Genomic DNA, 22,089 nt, shown 5'->3' on the forward strand with positions numbered 1-22,089 from the left:
TGGAATTCATGCGGAAAATCTGATCGGATTGGTTTTCTATTGAAATTTCTGTATTTCACGGGGCTGTGGGACTCAATTAAATCTCTGAAAAAAACTCAAATGTGACAAATATTCAAACCTATGGAGATATAATTTGGGCTTTGGTGCGTATGCAAATTTAAGGTAAGCCACAAAATAATATAGGCAAAAGAAATGACAAATATTAGCAGAAAGTCACTGGAAAAAGTCCTAAAAAAAAAAACAATACTCACACATTGTAATAGTCAAGTGCCTTAAAGTCCACAAATTTCAATCACCAACAACAACAACAACAAAAAACTAGAAGAATATAGCATTAAAAAAAAACTAGAAGAATATAGCAACAAAAAAACAAAAAAACCTAGAAGAATATAGCAACAAAAAAACTAGAAGAATATAGCAACAAAAAATAAAATAAAACTAGAAGAATATAGCAACAAAAAAACAGAAGAATATAGCAACAAAAAAACTAGAAGAAAATAGCAACAAAAAAACTAGAAGAAAATAGCAACAAAAAAAAACAATAAAAACCTAGAAGAATATAGGACCAAAAATAATAATAAAAAAACTAGAAGAATATAGCAACAAAAAACACTAATTTCAGGTTAGTATTAAGTTATGGCATGCTCTGACTCAAATACTAATTGGGCTTGTGTTGCGAAAAACTATGCTACAAACAAAAAAAGCATAAAAACAGGGAAAACAGCAAAACCTGGGGAGAAAAATAAGGCCAAAATCTGACAAAAGAGACATGCCCAACAAATTAGCAAAATGTTATTTAGAAAAAAAAAAACTTGGCTTAGAAGTAATAAAAAAAGAAAGAAAGAGAGAAGGAACAACAGCATGGGCATCAAACATTTCAAAAGGTCCTAAACCCCAATAAATGCTTCTTAGCAGGAGCTAAGCTAAGCCGACTTGAAAGAAGCTTTCGGCCCCGAGATGGGAGCGCGCATGACTACACTCAACATTGCGCTTTCATGCGCATATTTCCACTGGGCACTTTCATCATGCAAATGTCAACCCGTGTTTGGCCGTCAGACGCAACAAGCTTCCTTTCGATTCCACCAACGCCCCGTCCCGTCCCGTCCCGGTAAAAGCAAAACTTTTTTTGCCAGCCGTGACACGAACACGGCGCCACGCCACTCACCTGCAACGTCTCAATCTGCTTTCGGATGCTGTTGTTAGACGGCATCTGGAGCGGGTGGACGGACGGATGTGGGCAGGGGGGAAAAAGATAAACGTGACAGCAGGCAAAGAATGAAGGTTGGTGGGGAGAGTGAGCACACAGACACAAACATGCAAGTTATAAACATAAAAAAAGAGATGAGAAACAAAACCTGGCATAAATGATAGATATATTCAGCATTTGGGTGAAATTTCAGGGTGAAGCCAAAATATCTTAATGGTAAAATGCACATGGATCAAAGTAAAAAAATCAAATAATTTGAGTGAACCTTTTTTTCTTTTTTAAAATACATTACCTTGACTACCGGATTTTCTCGGCTATTGATCGCCTCTGCATATAAGTCGTATCCATAAAATTGCCTTAAAATCGTTAAATTTGACAATTTCTCTCGTATAAGCCGCCCCTTGATTTACACATTTCACCTCCATATTTATGGCTTTAATAGGGAGTACAAATGTGTTACTTTGAAGGAAAAATCTTAAGAAAAATAATCGCACGTGCTATTTCTGAGATTCTGTATGATCGTCTTCTGGATTGCACATTCCGAGTTTTTTCACATTTTATGCAAGATACGTTTTTTTCTTGAATTTCATTCATAGACATAAAAAAAAAATGTTCTGTTCTCTGTCTTTTTTCAATTTTGAAATAAATGACCGATTGTCTTGCGTTATGGCGTCTCGTCCTTGCCATTTTGTGCATGTCAAGTCTAATTTATGCGCATATAAGCCTTACCCTTGATTCAGTCAGCATTTTTTTGGGCGACAAATACGGTAATTATTGTTGAGGTGCTTAATTCACTTTTAAGGTAAATCCATCTCTTTTCGATTATTTGAACATAAAGATTTTTTTTATAAATGTATTTCGAAAACAATACAATGCAATGACTTATGTAATAAAGAACAAAATGTGCTGAACACAAAAAAATACACTGATGGGTTTCCAGCTCATGCGCATCCTGACTAGTACCGTCCATTAAATCCATGAGTGCATGTCAGGTTCCTCCTAAAATTTCATCCCAAAGTCGAAGAGCCGTAACATTTTGTGTATGTTAGGTAAAAATGTGAAAAAGTTGTAAAAACTAATGCGTTGGTGATGTGCTGTGGCCTGCAATCAAACAAGTCGCGTGAATAGACAGCAGAAGACAGAGCGGAGATGATGTGAATACAAGATGGAAGTGGATTTTTTTTTATTTTTTGAAGTACAGTGGAAAACCCAGAGTTGAACAATTTGGGAGTTCAAAACTCAAATAAGCCTCAGAAGCCAGATAAAAAAATTCTTAAATAGTTTGAGGCCGTTTAATGTCTTGAAAATTAATTCAGTGCTGTGCTTCAGACTTGGAAGTTCCACTGTAAACAAAAAAAATTAAGAAAGAAAAATGATGGAAAGAAAATGCTAGAAAACAATAAGCGAGAAGAATTGAGTGTTGCATTTTAACAGCGTGGCAAATCTAAGAGCGGACCAATTGCTTGTCGCTGATAAGGATGTCGGGAGGAGGGGGGGCAATGAAATGCCAATTACTACTTGACCTGACTTGTGTTATTTTATACAAGGCTCTTGAGTTTATGACAAATGATGCCTTTGTTCTGCGTGAGATTCTTGTGTGCCGTTCCCATCGCAGGCAAAAATTCCTCCCTCCGTTGTGGCACGCAAACACAATGGCAGACCCGACCGATGGCCTCGTGTTTGGCGCAAAGCTAAGCGTTGACGTATTGGTAAAAGAAAAGGGCAGATTGCTGATTTGGCCTGTTTGGTGGAGGGCGGCGGGCGGTCCTGTCTCGTTTTATGAGCCACTGCTCGGTCCACTGACGTCTAAGGTTAGAACAAGAAGCCATTATTTTGTAGTTTTGTGATTAGGCTAATCGGCTTATATATAAATAACACTATTTAATTTTATATTACTCTGTATTTAAGATTTTAGCTCCAAAGGTGCATTAAAACCAAAAAGAAGGAGCTAAAAAATGGACGGCAACTACATTTGAATTCGTATGACGTATTTTCTGGAGTATTATCCTTTTTTTTTTTTTTTTGTTCAATTAAAAAAAAAATTGGGGGGAGGTCAAAAGCAATGTTCCCTCTAATTTTTTGTTTGTCGAGTACCGGTGTGAGCAACATCATCATTGCTCGCTATGGGCACACACCAGTAGCAGGTGTATGTCTACTACACATTAATGATTTATAGTAATAATAAAATGTAATGATTAATATCTATGAATGGGGAGGCCTGGCGGATGAGTGGTTCGCGCGTCGGCCTTACAGCAAAAAAAAAAAAAAAAAAGGGATTTTATTTTGTGCGCTCCATATGATTTGCTGTGCGCAGAGAAGACGAGAGTAGTGCGCAATTGCGCACGCGCACAGCTTAGCGGGAACATTGTTCTCTCAACAGTATTCCTAAACGATTAATTGGTTATGATCTATAAATTGATTAGTGTTAGCAACTTTAATTTCAACATGGAAAAGACCGCTTAAAATGTGTGTATTAATTAGACTGTTTTAAGTAAACTTTGATGCCACAGAGTTAAAACAAAAATTAAAAGAGGGGTTATAATCAGACATATAATGACAACAACACTGAAAAATCAACCGTATTCCGAACAAATCAACTGATTGTAATTTGGAATCAACTCCAAAGATCAAAATGAGCCAAGACCAACACACTAAAAAAATCTCCTCAAAGATCAACTGACGTATGATTGGACCTAAAGTCACTGATTTGAAAGGCAGAATAAATGATTTCACTTATTTCTGATTGGGACTTGACAGACCTGACTTGAAACAGCACTTTCAAATCCAATTGCCCAAATTATCAAAATTGCTTCCCCAAAAAGTATATTTGAATCTTCAAGTTTCCTTCACAACGACAGAAATTCAACCCATTTCAACTGGGAGTCATCAATTTCACATTTATCGTCGTCAATGACAGCTCATGAGCTAAAAATCCATGAGTCCGCTTCTTGCGCTAAATTTAGTTTAGTACCTAAAGCAGTGAATCACGCTTTTTTCCCCCCGCCTAGATGAACAACGAGCGTATTATCATCCCATCTTTAATCAAGTGCTATTCCTGTCCAGATCTGCTGCTTGACAATGGGACGGCCAGAACATGATGATCTCCAAGACAGGGCCACGGGGCACACCAGTCACAACAACTAAGGCAACCCTCTAATCCAATCAACAGCATCGAGTTAACCGTCGCAACAATGAAAGAAAGAGAGTCATGCTGTTGATTTTCATTGCCAAAATACCAGCGCGGGATAAATGTTACGGTCGTCATGAGGACTCCAAAGTGAATTAAGCATTGTGGAGCCCCAGTGTTCCGGAGGGACTCCATGAGGTCTTTGTTTTGGGGATGGCCGACGGGGGGGTGGGCCTTACCTTGAGGTGCGAGAGGCAATTTTGCAGGAAGATGTGCCAGTTGTTGAGGAAGAACTGTTTCTGGCTGACACACAGTAAGCAGGTCACCAAGGGGTACAGGGCCTGGATGGGAGGGACCAGAACAGATACATCAACCGATTCATTTTTTTGTATGATTATTCGGATTTAGAGACATTGAGTGTTGGTCTAAAAACAATATAAATTGTCTTTTTTTTTTTCCGATTTTTAGATGTTGAATTTAGTATCTGTGAATGAGTTTAAAAAACTGCATTTTCTTGTATTATTGCTACAAATAGCATTTAATGAGTTCATAGTGACTATTATGATTGCTTTTTTTATTTTTAAATGCAAAAACGAAAAGGAGATGAAGCAAATATTCTTTTGTTTGACAAATATTGTATATTTTAAAAAACAAAAATGGGAAAAGTAAATAAATGTTGGTAACATTTTTAAATTACTTATTTAAGTTTTTACTGGGAAAACGCACTTTGTAGAGTAGCACCACCAGTTTCGTTATATGCAGCTGTGTATAATGGCAATAAAGGCTTTTGATTGATTAATCCTTCCATTTTGTATTATCTTTTTTCTTTAAATTTAAAAAAAAAACATTTAATTGCTTTCACTTGTTTTAGTTTTTTTTACATTTGTGAATGAGTTAAAAAAACTGTTTTTTTATTATCCCTACCAATAAATAGCATTTAATGAGTTTATAGCAAATATGATTGCTTTTGTCCATTTTTAAATGTAAAAAAAGAGATGAAGCAAATATTCTTTTTTTTTGTTTGACAAATATTGTATATTTAAAAAAATAAAAAGGGAAAAAGTGAATAAACGTTGGTAATTTTTTTATATTACTTATTTATGGTTTTACTGGGAAAATGCACTTTGTAGAGTAGCACCACCAATTTCGTTAAACGCAGCTGTGTATAATGACAATAAAGGCTTTTGATTGATTAAACCTTACATTTTGTATTATACTTTTTCTTTAGTGAAATGGGAAAAAAAATCATTTAATTGCTTGGATTAGTTTTTTGTTTGTTTTTCAAAAGAAGACGTTGAACTTTTTTTTTTCAAAAGAAGACTTTGACAACAAATGAGTTCATAGCAAATTAACAAATGTAAAAGGCCAATAGTCCCCTTTAAAATAAACATTCTCTATAATCCTTAGATTTAAAGTTCTTTCATAAAAAAAATCTTTTTAAAAAACTAATAATTATTTTATTTTAAAAATGATATATCAGAAAAGGTGGGAGGGGAAATGTTATTGTAGTCTTGATATTTAAAAAAAAAAACTGAAGATAAAGCAAATATTCTGATATCTGCAGCCAATGAAAACCAATGAGTATCTTTATAACCAATTTGCAAACATCTGCTCAAGTGCTGGAAAACAATAAATAACATGACTGACATGAAAATCAATGGATGGGCCAACTAATGGCAAAAATACATTAGTTGAGCATCCCAACTGGTCTGCGGCAGCCCTAATAGATGTCATCATACACTGACTTAAGGTCAAAGTTCATACTAACCAAAGAGTGCTTCTTTCTGGAGCTAAGGTCAAACGTGGTCTGGTAGAGCTTCTCCACAAAGTTCTTCAGGCATGGCACGTTGACTTCATTTTTCACCGCCTGGAGGACAAAGACAAACGTATTAAAGCAGGATGTGGAAGCAAATAACACAATTAGACTCCGAGGGGCTTTCGTCCGAAGAGGGGAGAAGAAAGAGGGGGGAAAAGTGGCTTGACTCACAGCCGCGACGGGGATTAGGATCTCCACAAAAAGGCCGGCAAGTGCATGTTTTATGTCCTTGTCCTTGACTTCCAGGAAGTACTGGGCACACTCCTAAGGAGACAAGCAGGTCACGCTTGAGACAAGTAACGACAACGTGGGAAGATGAATGTGAACGTAGATGGTGACCATTCTTCACTATATGCATAAAATAATATCTTTCAAAATGAAAAGTGTCGTGGTTCTCTTGGAAGATTTTTTTTAATGCATTCTACTAAATAGTGCAGGTGTACCTAATATTTTGACCATTAAATAGAGTATACTATGTTTCATTGAATTTTTTTTTTGTTATTCAGGAATTCTGAATTTATTTTAATTATTCTCCTGCTGTAACAAAAATCAGAGAATTGGAGAAAAATTGAATAATTCAATGAATAATAATTATTTTATAATTACTATTTTTCCAAAAATGACAAACAAACAAAAAAAACTTGCTTGCGTAATGTTATTTTTCAAAATTTAATTGTTTAATTCACTATTGGGTAAATTATCATACCAATCTAATATATATATTTTATTTGAAATTTATTGTATCTATAATCCTTTTAAAAAGGACTTCACTTTCCGTATTTTCTCGCATGGACGCCATATTTGTCGCTAAAAAAAGATGACTGAATCGAGGGTACGGCTTATATGCGCATAAATGAGACAAAACGACATAACGCAACACAATGCGGCCGATGCAATCATTTATAAATGAACAGAAAAAAACGCTAAACAAAATTTCTTTTGAAATCTGTGAATTAAATTCAAGGGATTTTTTTTATAGTTTATTTCTTTTAGATCACATGTCAAAGTTGCGGCCGAGGGCCAAATCTGGCCCCCCGCATCATTTTGTGTGGCCGGGGAAAGTAAATGATGAGTGCCGACTTTCTGTTTTAGGATCAAATTAAAATGAAGAGTATAGATGTATATTAAATTTCCTGATTTTCCCCCTTTTAAATCAATAATTGTCATTTTTTAATCCATTTTTTCTGTGTTTTTAGTTCAAAACTCATTTTGTAAAATCTAAAAATATATAAAAAAAGCTAAAATAAACATTGATTTAGATCTCTAAAAAAATGAATATTCAGGGCTTTTAATCCAGTTCTTTTAATCCATTTATATAGAAAAATATCTAAATATTATATCTAAAATGGTCCGGCCGGCGTGAAATCAAGTTGACGTTAAAGCGGCCCAAGAAGAAATTATTTTGACAGTTAAGAATGGTAAAAATCAAGATCCATTAAAAAAATTGTCACCCACTTTACATTTGTCGCCTATCCAAATATTGAACATTATTTTATAGCCTGTATTTATGGTAACCCTATACATTTATCTTTACTTTTAGGACAATTAAGAATGTTAAAAATATCCCAAATCTTGCATAATCTTAAAAGCTTTCTCCTAAATGAAGTAAATAAAGGACTTAGAAGAGATAAATTGAGAGGAAAGTATCTCAAAAGTGACTTCCGACTTCCTTTTATCACCTGTGTGTAAAATAAAGCTATTTATTAGCAAACTGGAGCCGGTTGCAAAACCGCGACGGGATGAAATGAGGACATAAACCAGCACACGCTTCATTACGAGTCAACCGGTAACGCTTGGTGAGAAACGAACGGGGGAATCTTATGAAGACACATGCGCGTAGTCCTTGGCGAAACCTTTGGCCGTTATTCACCACGTTTTACGAGCCGCTGCTGGCTTTGAAGTGAGCGGCAAAGTCGTAAAAAAATAAATAAATAAAGAGGATAACGTCTGGTGTGATTTAGCAAACAATCTTATCAGCCGCATTACAATGCACGGAGAAGAAAAAAACCCTTTAAACGTTTTGTCGATTTCCTCCATGTCCAGTATGCAATACAGTGGTACTTCGTGATACAACATGCTCGTCATACAACATGCTCATGTTACAAAAATTTCGATCGAATAATTCGCTCGTGATACAATTAAAATTTCGAGATGCGACGAAGCCAGGTGGCCATGACATGAGAGGTTGTTTATCATTGTAGCGCATTGTCTTTTTTAGCCACATCTCTTTCGTGTATAACTACTATATCTACGAGGACTGAACGATTTATTCAGACGAGTTTCGACCAGGAAACGCACAATGCGCATGCGCGGGCAAAAAGAGGGCTTTCTGGGTAATGAAGTATACTCGTGCACACAACACCCATAGGCAATGGCACCCTTTCTCAGAATAAAACTTCATTACCCACAATCAATACGTACGTGGGTAAGCTCAGCTATTGCATTTCCTGTTATTCTTTCTAAGGAAAGGAGCTCCCGCGATCGCTCATTTAAGCCTATTTCTCGTTGGCAAGTGGTCGTGAGTTATCCTATTGTGAGGACATTTGTGTGCATCATTTTCGGAATATTTTCTGGGAAATACAACAACAAACAGTCCATCGATAGCGAATGTGAAGGTGGAGGCGTGGCAAACTGCTAACCCGGAAAACGAAGGTAACAAAAGATTAAGACAAAACTAGAATTCAGTTTTGTGTAAAGTTACATTAAACATATGTTTGAGTATATATTCATCCAAATTAATTTAAATTTGTTTGTTCGTTTACGAGTGCGTTGTTGCCGTGGATAAAGTGCCCCTGAACAGTCCCCTCCCCGCCTCCGTGTGTGTCGTTGTCTCTCCCCTCCGCAAAATGTGTCTAATTTTACATCTATTAAACACATTTGATTACTATTAAACCACTCGTTATTTATTCCTTTGTCAATATATGGCGAATTAGAAGAAATAAAACATTTTTTTCCAATCCAATAGCCTGTGTTTTGGTGTTTTTTCAGAGGGTTGGAACGAATTAATTTGTTTTCAATTCATTTCAATGGGAAACGTTCGCTCGAGTGACGAAAAGCTCGACATACGATCTCAGTCTCGGAACGGATTGCGATCGCATGTCGAGGTACCACTGTAATGGCTTTTTGGATATGGAGAGATCACCTGCATGAAGAGGAAGGAGGCCTCAAAATCCTCCACGGGGTACATTTTGACCCGGAAGAATTTCATCCCCATGATGAGGCTGATGATGCTCTGCACGATGTAAGGACTCTGCTCCTTTTTCCGCAGCTCGTCCAGCTCGGTGTTGAACTTTTTCGTCACTGCTAAAAACCTGGAAGAAAAATTTAAATAGAACAGAAAATTCAAATGAACGATTGATTGGCTGTGGTTTCGCTTTTTACAGCGGGGGACATCGAAACGTTCTTTTCGTTGAAGTGACTAACTTGGACTGTGTGAGAACACCGATGACCTCAGCATACAAGTCTGCGATGATGTGCACGTTGCCTGTGTTGGGGCCGCAGTATCTGCAAGGACAAAAGAATAAGACCATTGTGTCTTTCGCAACAATTAACACAAAATCCCCCAAATAAAATGTAAGGTTGCTTATTTTTGAGGGAAAAAAAGCAAATCTTGACTAGCGAGATTTGTAACTAAATTAATTATGCTATTTTCTCGCATATTAGCCGCCTCCACGTATAAGCCGCATCCTTAAAATTGCCTTAAAACCGTTAAATTTGACAATTTCTCACATATAAGCCACCCCCTGCTTCACAATTTTCACCTCCGTATTCATGGTTTTAATAGGGAGTACAAATGTGTTACTTTGAATGGAAAATCTTAAGAAAAATCATCGCACATGGTATTTCTGAGATAACGTATCAATCGAAAGGATCGTCTGCTGGATTGCACATTCCGAAAGGGTGTTGCCTGCATGTCGACAAATTCAAAAAGGAAGTCAAGTGAGCAGTACAATCAGAAAGTGTGTCCGTAGCAATCTAGTTTGTCATCCCTAGGTAAAATGGCGGCACCCCAAAGGAGCAATGGCAGGCACAAGTGAGTGAATTTTTTTCACGATTTATGCAATTTACATTTTTTTTCCCCCTTGAATTTCATTCACAGAATTTTGTTTAGCGTTTTATCTGTTTATTTATAAATGACCGCATCGGCCGCATTGTGTTGCGTTATGGCGTTTCGTCTAATTTATGCGCATATAAGCCGTACCCTTGATTCAGTCATCATTTTTTTGAGTGACAAATATGGCGTCTATGCGAGAAAATACAGTGAGTGAAGTATTATAGATACAAAAAATGTCAAATCAAATATATTCTGACAATATTCATGTCTAGGTTAAAAAAGCATCAACATAAATCCCTGAATTGTTATTTTGAACCTCTCTAACTTGTTTTATCTCTACATTGATGTTTACTCACCCCTCTTTGTGTTTAAAGTGCTTAAATGCCAGGTTTAGAACTTCGTGTACTAAAGCATCTGGCACTGGATGAAGTGGAATCTGTGACAAATACAAGCAAATTAGTCATATTAGTTTGCACTGATACATTTTTCTCCTCTTTTTATTTCGCATTGCGACATTTCATTTCCTCCGGGAGAAGAGCCAAAGGCAAGTTTGAGCCGGTCTCCCGGGGGTACGGCTTTGGGAATGTTGCTTCAAATTTTGGACCGTCTCCTCTGGCCACATACCAAGCAAGGCTGGAAATGGTGGAAGTGTTGATTTACGAGGCACCCCTTCCAGGGAAAGGCCCAAGTTACAACGGTAGGGAGTATTTCGAAAACAATTAAGTTTAGAGATATGAACAATCATTCATTTTTCCTGTGAGCTATTCATAGGTAAAATTAATAAGCGGTATAATTAATGACCTGAACAACATTGACTGAAAAGACAAAAAACCTGTTTGACACGTCCTGCTTTGGCGATACTTAAAATCTTTGCCACTTTATCACACCGACTTCTGTTCAACGGGGAAATGGGAGTCAGGTAGGCATCTAAGAAGCGTATTTTACGGATTATAAATCACCCCGAGTATAAATCGCAGCAATAAAATGCATAATAAAGAACAAAAAAGACATTGCAATGGAGTCTAAATTGCGTTTTGGGGGGAAATGTGTTTGATAAAATCCAATGTGATCTTAAAAAGCCATTTCAAAGAACAAGTATACTTTTACATGGCGCATAAACATGCCTTTAATAGTGACGTAACAAGCTATTTATTTGCGCCAACATACCTTGACGTGTTTTGGCAAAGTTATTCCGGAGAAAGAAAAGTGTTTTGGACTCATGCATCCATTAACTAGTAAATAAATACAGCAGGATGCTTACCCGTTTGAGAACTTCCACGGACACAAGGCAAAACATAAAATCTATGGCTAAGTCCCTCCTCTCCAGAAGGTAGTCTTTATCCCGGTGCTGCTCATCTCTGGGGGATGGAGAGGAAAAAACAAAGTTATGAGATAGAAACATTTAAAAAAAAAAATCCAACTTGTTGGTTCTCACCCTTTGGACTTTGTGCTGGAACGAGGTCTGTACTCATACGACTCGTCTTCGGTACCACTCTGACGCCGGTACCAGTCGAACAGCGTACGCAGCAGGGAGGGCAAACAGTGTTCGGCTATGGAGCTCATAGAGCTTATTAACTGGAAAACAACAACAACAACAATAGGGTGAAAAACCCAGCATGAATGGGATAATATACAAAGCATTATCACCAAGAAAACTCAGTCACTAATTCAAAAACCTGCAATAGGGGGGATTCGTGACCGGACGTTTGGTCGACCGGACGTTTGGTCGACCGGACGTTTGGTCGACCGGACGTTTGGTCGACCGGACGTTTGGTCGACCGGACGTTTGGTCGACCGGACGTTTGGTCGACCGGACGTTTGGTCGACCGGACATTTGGTAGAACGGACGTTTGGTCGCCGAGTTCGCTCGCTGTCAAATTATGACAGAGAGTTTACTGTTGATATTTTGATATTAGATATTTAGATATTAAACTCACTCTCTCTCTCATGATTATAATTTTGAGAGCTGGTTTCAACAGTAACAACCCGGCGACCAAACGTCCGTTCGACCAAACGTCCGTTCGACCAAACGTCCGTTCGACCAAACGTCCGTTCGACCAAACGTCCGTTCGACCAAACGTCCGTTCGACCAAACGTCCGTTCGACCAAAAGTCCGTTCTACCAAACGTCCGGGGACCAAACGTCTTTCGACGAAACGTCCGAGTACCGGGGGGATTAGAGATATTTAGTCCCCAATAGTTGAGATCCAAAAACCTCGAGATTACATCCCATCATGAGCCTTTGTGTCAAACTCAGTACACATTCTTCAAATGCTTTCATTCCTTTCTCAAGGCATTGACATATTTCAGTTTTTTATCAGCACAAACATTCCGTTTAATAATGTGACTCTCCCAAAACTGCCTTTTTTTTTTTTTAAATCACAGGACATTTTCCTGAAATCAAACCCAACTTGCAAAATAATTATCTAAGCTAGTAAGACAGTAGACACAAAACCTCCTCAGAGAAAGCTACATTTTAACTGTGTAGTCGTTTGGAACGTTAGTGACAACAAACACGCGACACGCTGAAATATCTTGGCCAGCGTCGGGCAGCGGGCATAAAAGGGCGTCGACCGTGGACGCTAGCCAGAGGAGTTACACAAGTGACACGCCCACTGCTGCCCCTTGTGGCGCCAGGCTGCCACGCACACACACACAGCCATGCACAAACACAAACACAGACACACAAGCACAGATTTATACATGAGGGTGGACAAACATAACCAAATAATGACAGACGCATGCGACTAACACAGAATGACAGAAAAACAGACATTCACAAATGACTGAACATACAAACTGACAAACCAACATCAAAACAAACACACAAATCGAGGAATACACCACGACGACACACTAACAGGAAACACAGACGCACACTAGAAGAAAAAACAGTTAAAAACAAATACATCCACAAAAACACCAAATTCGGACACACACACTGGTAAAATCGAACGTCCTGTTACACACACCCGTACGCAAAAAGAAAGTCAGACAAGCCAAAAGACACTCACTCAAAAAAACAGACCCACACATTCACACAAACTGTCAAACAAAGAGCAACACAGACACACAAACAGACAAATACAAAATATACACAATAATCCAGAGACATACTGACACACACTACAAGATAAAGACTTACACAACACCCCCAGGATCCAACATTATCCTTTTGACTACCCGATGCTGGGAGGATTTATGCTTCCCAAAAATAGCATTTGACTTCTAATATTTTTGGCATATTTTTCCTGACATTGTGGAGACCATTTTCCATCCAAATACACAACAAATAGCTTTTGGAGATAATTAATCCATTTATTATGAAAACTTTTTGGGAGTTTAAAAGGCTGAAAAAGTTGAGCAAATATTTTGTTTCAACATGGACAACTAGGGTGGCATGATGCTAACTTCAAAACTTTTTGGGGCGCATCCACTGCCTTTTTTTGCCATTTAGGCCTGTTTTATTTTTGGCAAAAATGTGCTTTAGGCAGTCAAAGGGTTAATATAAAACTACTGTAATCCCTCAAATATCGCGGATATCACTGCCCTTCAAGGACTTGGACTAAAACTTCCAATGAACTGTTTTTTTTTTTAAATATCAAGCGGAGAGGAACTATTTTGACTGTGATTACAGTATTTAAAGTATTATACATTTTTACATTCATATATTGTATTTAGATATAAATATATTACAGTCTTTTGCTATTCTCATAGCTCTAATATTTCCTAAATATACACTTTTTGTTAATTGTACTTGTGTACTTGTATTTCTGTATAGGCGCGAAAACATGTACAGTAATACCCTGACATACGAGCAATTTGAGATATGAGTAAAATTTTGAGCAAATATTTATCTTGAGATATGAGTAAAATTTTGAGCAAATATTTATCTTGAGATACGAGTAAAATTTTGAGCAAATATTTACCTTGAGATACGAGTAAAATTTTGAGCAAATATTCATCTTGAGATACGAGACAAATTTTGATATACGAGCATATAGCGGACGTGAGAGGCTGCTCATAAGAACATCATGGCCACTGTCTTTCTGGTCGAATGGTGGAGCTTGTTCGCTAATACGAGAGGAGTATATACTACTTCTCATTGGCAAGTGGTCGTGCGTTATCCTATCGTGAGGATATTTGTGTGCATCAATTTATGAATATTTTGAAGGGAAGACAAAAGCAAACAACCCTCGATAGGTTGCATCTGAGAGTCAGGGTGGAGGCGGGGCAAATAGAGCCAACCCGGGAGAAGAAAGGCATCAAAATGTAAAACAAAATTAGAATTAAGTTTAGTGTAAGGTTAGATTAAACTTATTTTTGAGTGTGTCTGCATCATTATCAAGTTCATTTAAATTTGTTTATCACTGTCATGTCTTGTCTACATTAACTGCGATATTCGAGGGATTACTGTAGACACACAACATAGTCCAAAAAATTGAAAAATAGACACACGACTATGCACGTATGCGCTAAACAAACTCAGAAAATCCGACCCAATGGCACAAGTGGCCAAATATGCGCTCTGGCCAGCCAGCGCTTTAGCGCCGAGGGATGACACAGCGCTTCCAAGCCGTATATATTCTCCTCATCAGCCTTGTGTTGCTGTGAACAAAGCTCTGCGGCGGGGCCCATTGTACGCGCGACGGGCCGCTGAATGGGGCATTGATTGGCCGCCATTGGGGGGGTGGGGGGCTTCAAATAGTGCGCACAAGCGCAGGATGGACTTGGCAGGAGGGGAGGCGGCTAGCTAGCCAAGTGACGCACTGCCGCACTAACCTGGTCAAATTGTGCATCCTCTCCTCTCTGAAGCGACCGGGACAGAGGTTTCTCCTGGAACACACACACAAAAAAATACAAGTCATTTCAGTCATCATTTGTAGTTTACGGTCAATTAGAACATTCTTTATTCTTTTTTTTTTTTTTTTTTTTAATCGGTTGAAGGATTAGATATCTATTGCCATCAAAGGCGGCCAATCGGGTAACAGATGTTTGATAAGTGTGCTCAATTCAATAGAATGTAAACTCGAGGGTGTTACTGGGGGTGCTGGAGTCTATCCGAGACACCGCAAATTGGTGGAGGTCAAAATGAAACGGACAACCCCTCACAATTACGCCGCCGCCGAATGGGAATCGAACAGAGACAGTCAGGCAGGAAAAGCACTACACCACTGGGTGGCCCTGATTAATGTATTAATTTATAAAATAAATGTAAATATATATTGTAATTTATACAAACATTGTGATTAATATTGAAGAGATGAAATAAAGTTATAATCTAAAATAAATGTAAATGTGTATTTTAATTTATCACAAACATTCCGATTAATATTGAAGTTTTTTTTCTTCCAATTATCAAGAATAGTTACTTGGGTTTGGGTTCCTTGCCTTTTCTGAGTAAGAAATTCCAAAATCATAATTTTCTTACTGATACACCCACAATTTCATATTTATATTTGACCAATTAACAGTTTTTTACATTATGTAGTGGAACTGGTTCAATTCACTTTAAACAACTTAGTATGGGTTTTTTTCTTCAAAATAATACAACGACTCAATAGGAAAAAATGATTAAAAAAAATCTTTTAAATGACGCACTAGGTATTATTATCCATTTAGTATCAAAATGATCTGTTTAGCATTTTTACATCGCAATAATCTGAACAATCATTACTTGTGTTAAACATTCCAAATGTTATCAAGTGAAGGACCGAATCCAACGGCAAACATTAATTCCGGCACGTAAACCTGACGAGCTACCGCTAACGATCGCCGCTTAAGTCTCGGGCGTTTACGAGGCATCGGGGGTGCCGGATCAAAGCGGGATGCTCACCAGCGGCTCGGCCATCACCATCTCGATCTTCTTCTCGGCCAGCACGGCGAACTCGGCGAACAGGCTCTTGATGACGAACTCCCCCGGCTTGAGCTCGGGGTCGATGGTTATGACGGACATGGCCGCGAGGTTGTGTTTTTCCCACGGGGGGGATGTGGCCGAGGCTGGGGCGCGCCGTTTACTCACGCTGTTGCTGCTGACCGGCGCTGAAGCTGCGGGGGAAAAGGCTGAGGTTAAAGGTCGCCGAAAGACACGACAGATTCTCATGTATGAATTCCGTTTTGGAAAAAAAAAAAATCATATTTCACAGTGAGTAAAGAGAAGTTTCTGGTTTTGTGTTGCTTTTTACTAGCGGCGTTTAGCAGCAAAATGCACAAAAATAAAGCTTAATATTTTCAAATAGTTTCCTTTTTTCCCCCCAATAGGATATTCACTCAAATTAAAAAATAAAACTAAAAAAAAAACAGCAAATAAACTATTCAGTGTGACGTGTTTTTTTTCTCCTGTTCATTGGTTGATTTGTAAAATATATTATTTTAAAAAAGGTTACCTAATTTTTTGGTAAGTCATAATGAGTCATTTTTTTTGTTATTTTTGTCCCTTTTGCCTGAATAGTCAAATTTTGTCTTCATTTGCCAGTTATTCATTAAAATATGGGGAAAATAATGAAATATCCATTTTTTTGTGTACTTTTAGTGAGAATGAGTCTTTTTTTTGTTATATTTGTGTCCCTTTTGTCTGAATAGTCATATTTTGTCATCATTTGCCACTGTTATTCATTAAAAATGGTGAAAATAATGAAATATCCATTTATTTTAGGTACTTTTAGGTAAACACATGCACATTTTTGCATGTTTCCTCTTCCATTTGCATACAAACAAATGACAATACATTGTGAGTTCAAACTTGAAGGTGATTTAAGATGATTCTGGTTCTCAAGTATGACCTTATTTGGCTTAATCACGTTGCAGGAAGCTTTGAGGTCAAAGCTCTACAGGGAAACAAATTCATACGCGATAACATTGTGATGAAACTCTTAACAAAGGCCCACACGCGACTTGACCCGAGCAAGTAGAGCAATAACAAGGATTTACTATTCAATAGAGTGGCGGGACCCTTACCAAAACCAATGCATTGTCAGGCGGCCAGTTGGCGGTCATAACTTTGAATGGTTTGTGAGAGAGTTATGTGACAGTCGTGGCACAACTCGCCGTTTGGACACACAATGTGAGCGGAAGGCAACAACAAGGAGTAAGCTTGTACTTCCCCTGGCAAGTAAAAAGCTGCTTTTCTCTTTTCTGGCAGTTTTGTCCCAGAGAAAGAAACTCAGTGGTTAAAATATTCCCCGACAAACGTGGGGAGCTTGACAATTCTTATGGCCGTTTCGTGGCAATAAAAAGTTGGGCAACGTGTATGTATTTGCTTTTTAGAACTCTCTCGTAATAATATTTTTGTCATCAATGGCCCAATTTTAAGGCCAATGATCTTTTGGAATATTTCTGTACTTTCTTTTTTGTACTTGACTATTTTTTATATTTTTTGCAATTTTTTTAATTTTACACAAATGAGTATTTTTTCTCAAAATTTTGTTTTAGGGTTTTTTTCTTGTAAATTTTTTGTTGAATTTATGCCATTTTGGCCCAATTTTGTTTATTATGTCACATTCTTTAAGACTACAATTTTTGTATATTTTATCAGAATGTTTTAGACGTTTCTGTATAATTTTCCACGAGTTGTTTGTTGACTTTTTGTGTTTGTCGGGCGTCCATTTTTTTTATGTCGCACGCTGTGAGGTCATATTTTTGTCAATAGAATATACAATTTAATAAAGATAAACAGCAGTAGTTCACACCAAAGAAAGACATATTTTGTCAAGTTGACCACTAATTTTGCCATTTCAAACTTCAAATGTCAAGAGATGACAGTCAGATGGCGAAACTCAAATTAAAACCAAGCAGTGACACACTGGTTTGCTCATAAAGACGTTTTCAAGGTTGAAAACAGCTCGAAAAAGGACATCTTGTCCAAATTTTCCATAATTTATCCCATTTTCTTTGGATTTTCTTGGTATGATGAGCACACTGTGTGGTACTATGGTGTCTTAGTTGACTGTGGTCATGATGGCCAGCAGCACAGAGAGCCTTTCAAGCCATCCCCATTATTGTTTACTGTGCTGCCATGATGTCACGCAGCCGCCCTCTTCCCTAATAACCAATCAGAGCTGTGGACATCCTAATCTTTCTTCTGCCTGAGGCCAGCTGAAAACAAATGCGGCAGTGCTACACTTGTCAACAACAACAAAGAAGAAGAAACCCAAGAAAAGCATGCCGATGCCCCCTCCCATCACGAGTTGCCCTCTCTAGGACATGCCGATCATTTGTGGCATTCCAAACTTTTATTCTTTTTAAGGCCTGACCTCCAACTGGGAAAAATGCTGCCAATGAGTCAAAGTCACTAGCCATAATGATCATGAGCATCATGGGTAAATGTTTCGCATTGTGCATATAGATTATTTAATTTATTTGTTAATGAAATTGTATGTATTTGACACATTTAATGTATTTTTTTTTACCTCATCTAGTAAGATGGGCCATGAAATTAAACACTTTTACCCCAAACATCTTAGACTTGGCATCATAAAAGACAATATATGCATCGCGGCTTCAACCACTTAAACCTGCTGCCCTCTGGAAGGCGCTACATAGCCATAACAGCCAAGACAACCCGATTCGAGGACAGTTTCTTCCCAAGAGCTGTCACCATACTCAACTGGAGTTCTACACATAGGACCTAATCAAGACTTATTGCTAGCCACTTAAGCCACTTTGTACCACTTACCCATGTTGACTACTACTTATATTATGTTGACCACTTATTTATCTATTACTATATACTGATTATTTATTTATCATTGTGTTTGTTTGTTTGTTTTTGAGTCCATAGAGCAAGGGTGTCAAACTTGGGTTGGTTTGCGGGCCGCATTAACGTCAACGCCATTTCATGTGGGCCGGACCATTTTAGATCGAATATCTATATTTTTTTAGAAATTAAATTGGTTGAAAAGAACTGGATCAAAAGCCCTAAATAGTCCATTTTTATACATCTAAACTAAAGCAATGTTTATTTGAGCTTTTTTTTCTTAGTAATGGAAAATGTCATTTTATTATGTTTTTTATTTCAAATGGAAAATAGTTGTATATTTATTTTTAGATTTTACAAAATGCTTTTTGAACTAAAAACACAAAAGAAAAAAATGTATTAAAAAATGGCAATGATTGTTTTTAAAAAGGGGAAAATCAGGAAATGTAATGTACATCTAAAATCATTTGAATTAGATCTTAAAACAGATAGTAGTCACTCATGATTAACTTTCTCGGGCCGCACAAAATGATGCGGCGGGCCAGATTTGGCCCCCGGGTCGGCACTTTGACACCTGTGCCATAGAGTCTCCAAAACCATGGAACTCATCCTGGACTTCAGACGGAACAAGGCCACTACTTATTTATTTATTATTTATTTGTCTGTTTCTTGTTGTTATTTGTGCACTATGTGGTGAAAGCTTTAAATCTCATTATACTTGTATAATGACAATATAAGTATTCAATTCAGTTGTCATAAGTGACCTGGCAAGCTGCTGGTTAACATGAAATGTGTTTTTTTGTATGCTTTTTTTTTTTAAACTCTTGCTCAAGGCACGAGCCCTGCTTTTTACTTAGGAAACCCGATTACACAACTTTTAGCGACTCCACCTTGTCACCGTTGAAATTGAAAAGGGGGGAAAAACTCCCGGCGGCCTGCTCACTTCCACTGTCAGGACAACCAGTAACAACAGCACAATCACACATACGGCTGGAATGCAGAGTCCTTTTAAAAAAAATAAAAAATAAAACAGACAAAAGACCCGCTGCTAATGTTTATGTGGCGTGGCAGTGCCAAATGTATGTGTTTGTGTCCCAACACGCTCCCGCTGTGGCGAGTTGCAACTAAATAAGAGATAAGCCAGGACAGGCTTTGGTTTGGTGACTGATGTTAGCAAACACACCGTTATATGAAAGAAAAAATAAGCAGTTTTTCACCAACTCATGTATATGCATTAAAGAAGAATTCACGTGGTAATAAAAGAGGCAAATGATATTCGAAAGGGTAGAAGGTGCTGCTGTATGGCTTTTTAAATTGATGCCCTTTTTTGTTGTTGTTTGTTTTCTGTTGGTTTTTTTTTTTCAGGGGCTAACGACAAACTGTTAATCATAGTCTGGGATGTACGAGGGAGGTAGAGAATGACATTATTGCTGCGCTATTGATCGCAATGCAGTTTTGGTTGTTATTATATAGGTATGGAAGCCAACAGTTGTACATTTTAGAAAATTAACCATCATATGAAACTACTAGATCACAGGTGTCAAAGTGGCGGCCCGCGGGTCAAATTTGGCCCGTCACATCATTTTCTGTGGCTCGAGAAAGTAAATGATGAGTGCCAACTTTCTGTTTTATGATGAAATTCAAATGGAGATTGTAGATTATTTCCAGTGTTTCCTCATTTTAAATCAATAATTGCAAACAATTTGTACTAATTTGAATGTCCAAAAATGATCTATTGATTAGCACGATCGAGAAAGCTGTCAATTTATTAATCGATTAATTTTGGCAGCCTAGTTGGAAGAAATAACGGCCCTCTGGATGTAATTGAAACTACCACGTGGCTCGCAACAAAAAAAATGAGTTTGACACCCCTGCACTAGATGCATTTAAATTGGATATTTAGATATAGCAAAAGGATTTTTTTACAAAAACATCAGGTGCTTGTGTTTTTAAAGCATTATCTTTCACTCTGTCACCCCGATTTTGGGAACAAAATGGCAAACTATTAATATTTTGAGATTTTAAACACTTGATTTGTTATTGGAAAAGTAACAGTAATTGCACTACTACAATCTATGATTAAATCAAAGTCATAGTTCAATTTTAATCTCAAAATAGTCCGCTTTTCATCTCCTAATATTAAGATTTTTCTCTCCGAATATGACATTTTATGACCTCCTGAAATTTCCCGCGTCACAGTGGTTGCAAAACACTGATCTATACAATACTGTGGTTGCATGTTAATTACACTTGTGTGACACTGCACTCTGCAGTGACGTCGCAAAAATGATGAGTCATCAGTGAGTTTAAATCTCCATTGAATAGTCACTATGTGTATCGGTTAAAATTGAACCCCGCATGATTGCACGTATGGGCTGAATCATACGGAATCATTTCTGCTCACAAAGATGAGATAATGGACTGACTTACTAACTATGGGCGCCATTCAAGAGGGCGTAACGGAGCAAAAACATTCGACTCCGATTGAGCCCCGAGGTTGTACTTTTACATCAATAAAGCAGCACCACTATGATAGTTCATAATCCATTGCCTGGATTGAGGAACGAGTGCCTCTTGGATTTCTTGGAGTAAGCGTGGGGAATCTAATAATGGGATCGAGGCGGGAGACAGATCGATACTTGGGAAACATTAGCTTCCCCGGAGGGAATGGAGTACAGGATTATAAAAGCAGGAGTGGGTTTGGGGGTTGCTCGAGGGGTCTGAGATTGCGTTGAGTGCTGCTAAATGAAGCAAACAAAGTAAATTTGGGCGCTAAAACAGTTGATAGTGACTGAAAGCGGCATTATTACAGGTACTGTAATGGCCCAGTAGATTCTATTAGTATGAGAAGCTTGAGTTTAACTTCTTTTTATGTTAGTTGACATGAAATGAAAATAATTATATTTTTCTAAATTAAGTTAAAAGGCAAATTCATGAGAGGAGCAATCAATTGACGTAAGCTATACTTGAGGTAATAAATTAAATTTTTCTTGAATTTCCTAAGTTAATGGGTGGCACACTCAATGGATGCATGTACATTTTGTATAACCTTCTTCTGCCAAACCCCAAAAAATTCCAAGGGAGATGAATTTTTTTAACACAGTTAATAGAATATGCTCCTCTCAGACAGAATCCCTTCTTTGACTGGCAAACAATTTAGATTAAAATAACTAAAAATAAATTCCAGACGG

The 22,089-nt window shown here is 37.6% G+C and overlaps 1 protein-coding gene across 1 annotated transcript in view; it reads right to left on the reverse strand.

Moving 5' to 3' along the window:
• Positions 1-22,089, reverse strand: part of fryl (furry homolog, like) — a 69,854-nt gene that overhangs the window by 36,671 nt on the left and 11,094 nt on the right. The window contains exons 3-12 of the mRNA XM_077606504.1: positions 16,040-16,251; positions 14,986-15,039; positions 11,640-11,779; positions 11,466-11,562; positions 10,561-10,640; positions 9,574-9,654; positions 9,293-9,461; positions 6,322-6,414; positions 6,103-6,201; positions 4,574-4,675 (exon numbers count right to left, since the gene is read on the reverse strand). Of these exons, the coding sequence (XP_077462630.1) occupies positions 4,574-4,675; positions 6,103-6,201; positions 6,322-6,414; positions 9,293-9,461; positions 9,574-9,654; positions 10,561-10,640; positions 11,466-11,562; positions 11,640-11,779; positions 14,986-15,039; positions 16,040-16,251 (1,127 nt within the window). The remainder of the gene's footprint in view (positions 1-4,573; positions 4,676-6,102; positions 6,202-6,321; positions 6,415-9,292; positions 9,462-9,573; positions 9,655-10,560; positions 10,641-11,465; positions 11,563-11,639; positions 11,780-14,985; positions 15,040-16,039; positions 16,252-22,089) is intronic.

The sequence above is a fragment of the Stigmatopora argus genome, chromosome 8 (genome assembly GCF_051989625.1).
Source record: "Stigmatopora argus isolate UIUO_Sarg chromosome 8, RoL_Sarg_1.0, whole genome shotgun sequence".
NCBI classification, from domain to species: Eukaryota; Metazoa; Chordata; class Actinopteri; order Syngnathiformes; family Syngnathidae; genus Stigmatopora; species Stigmatopora argus.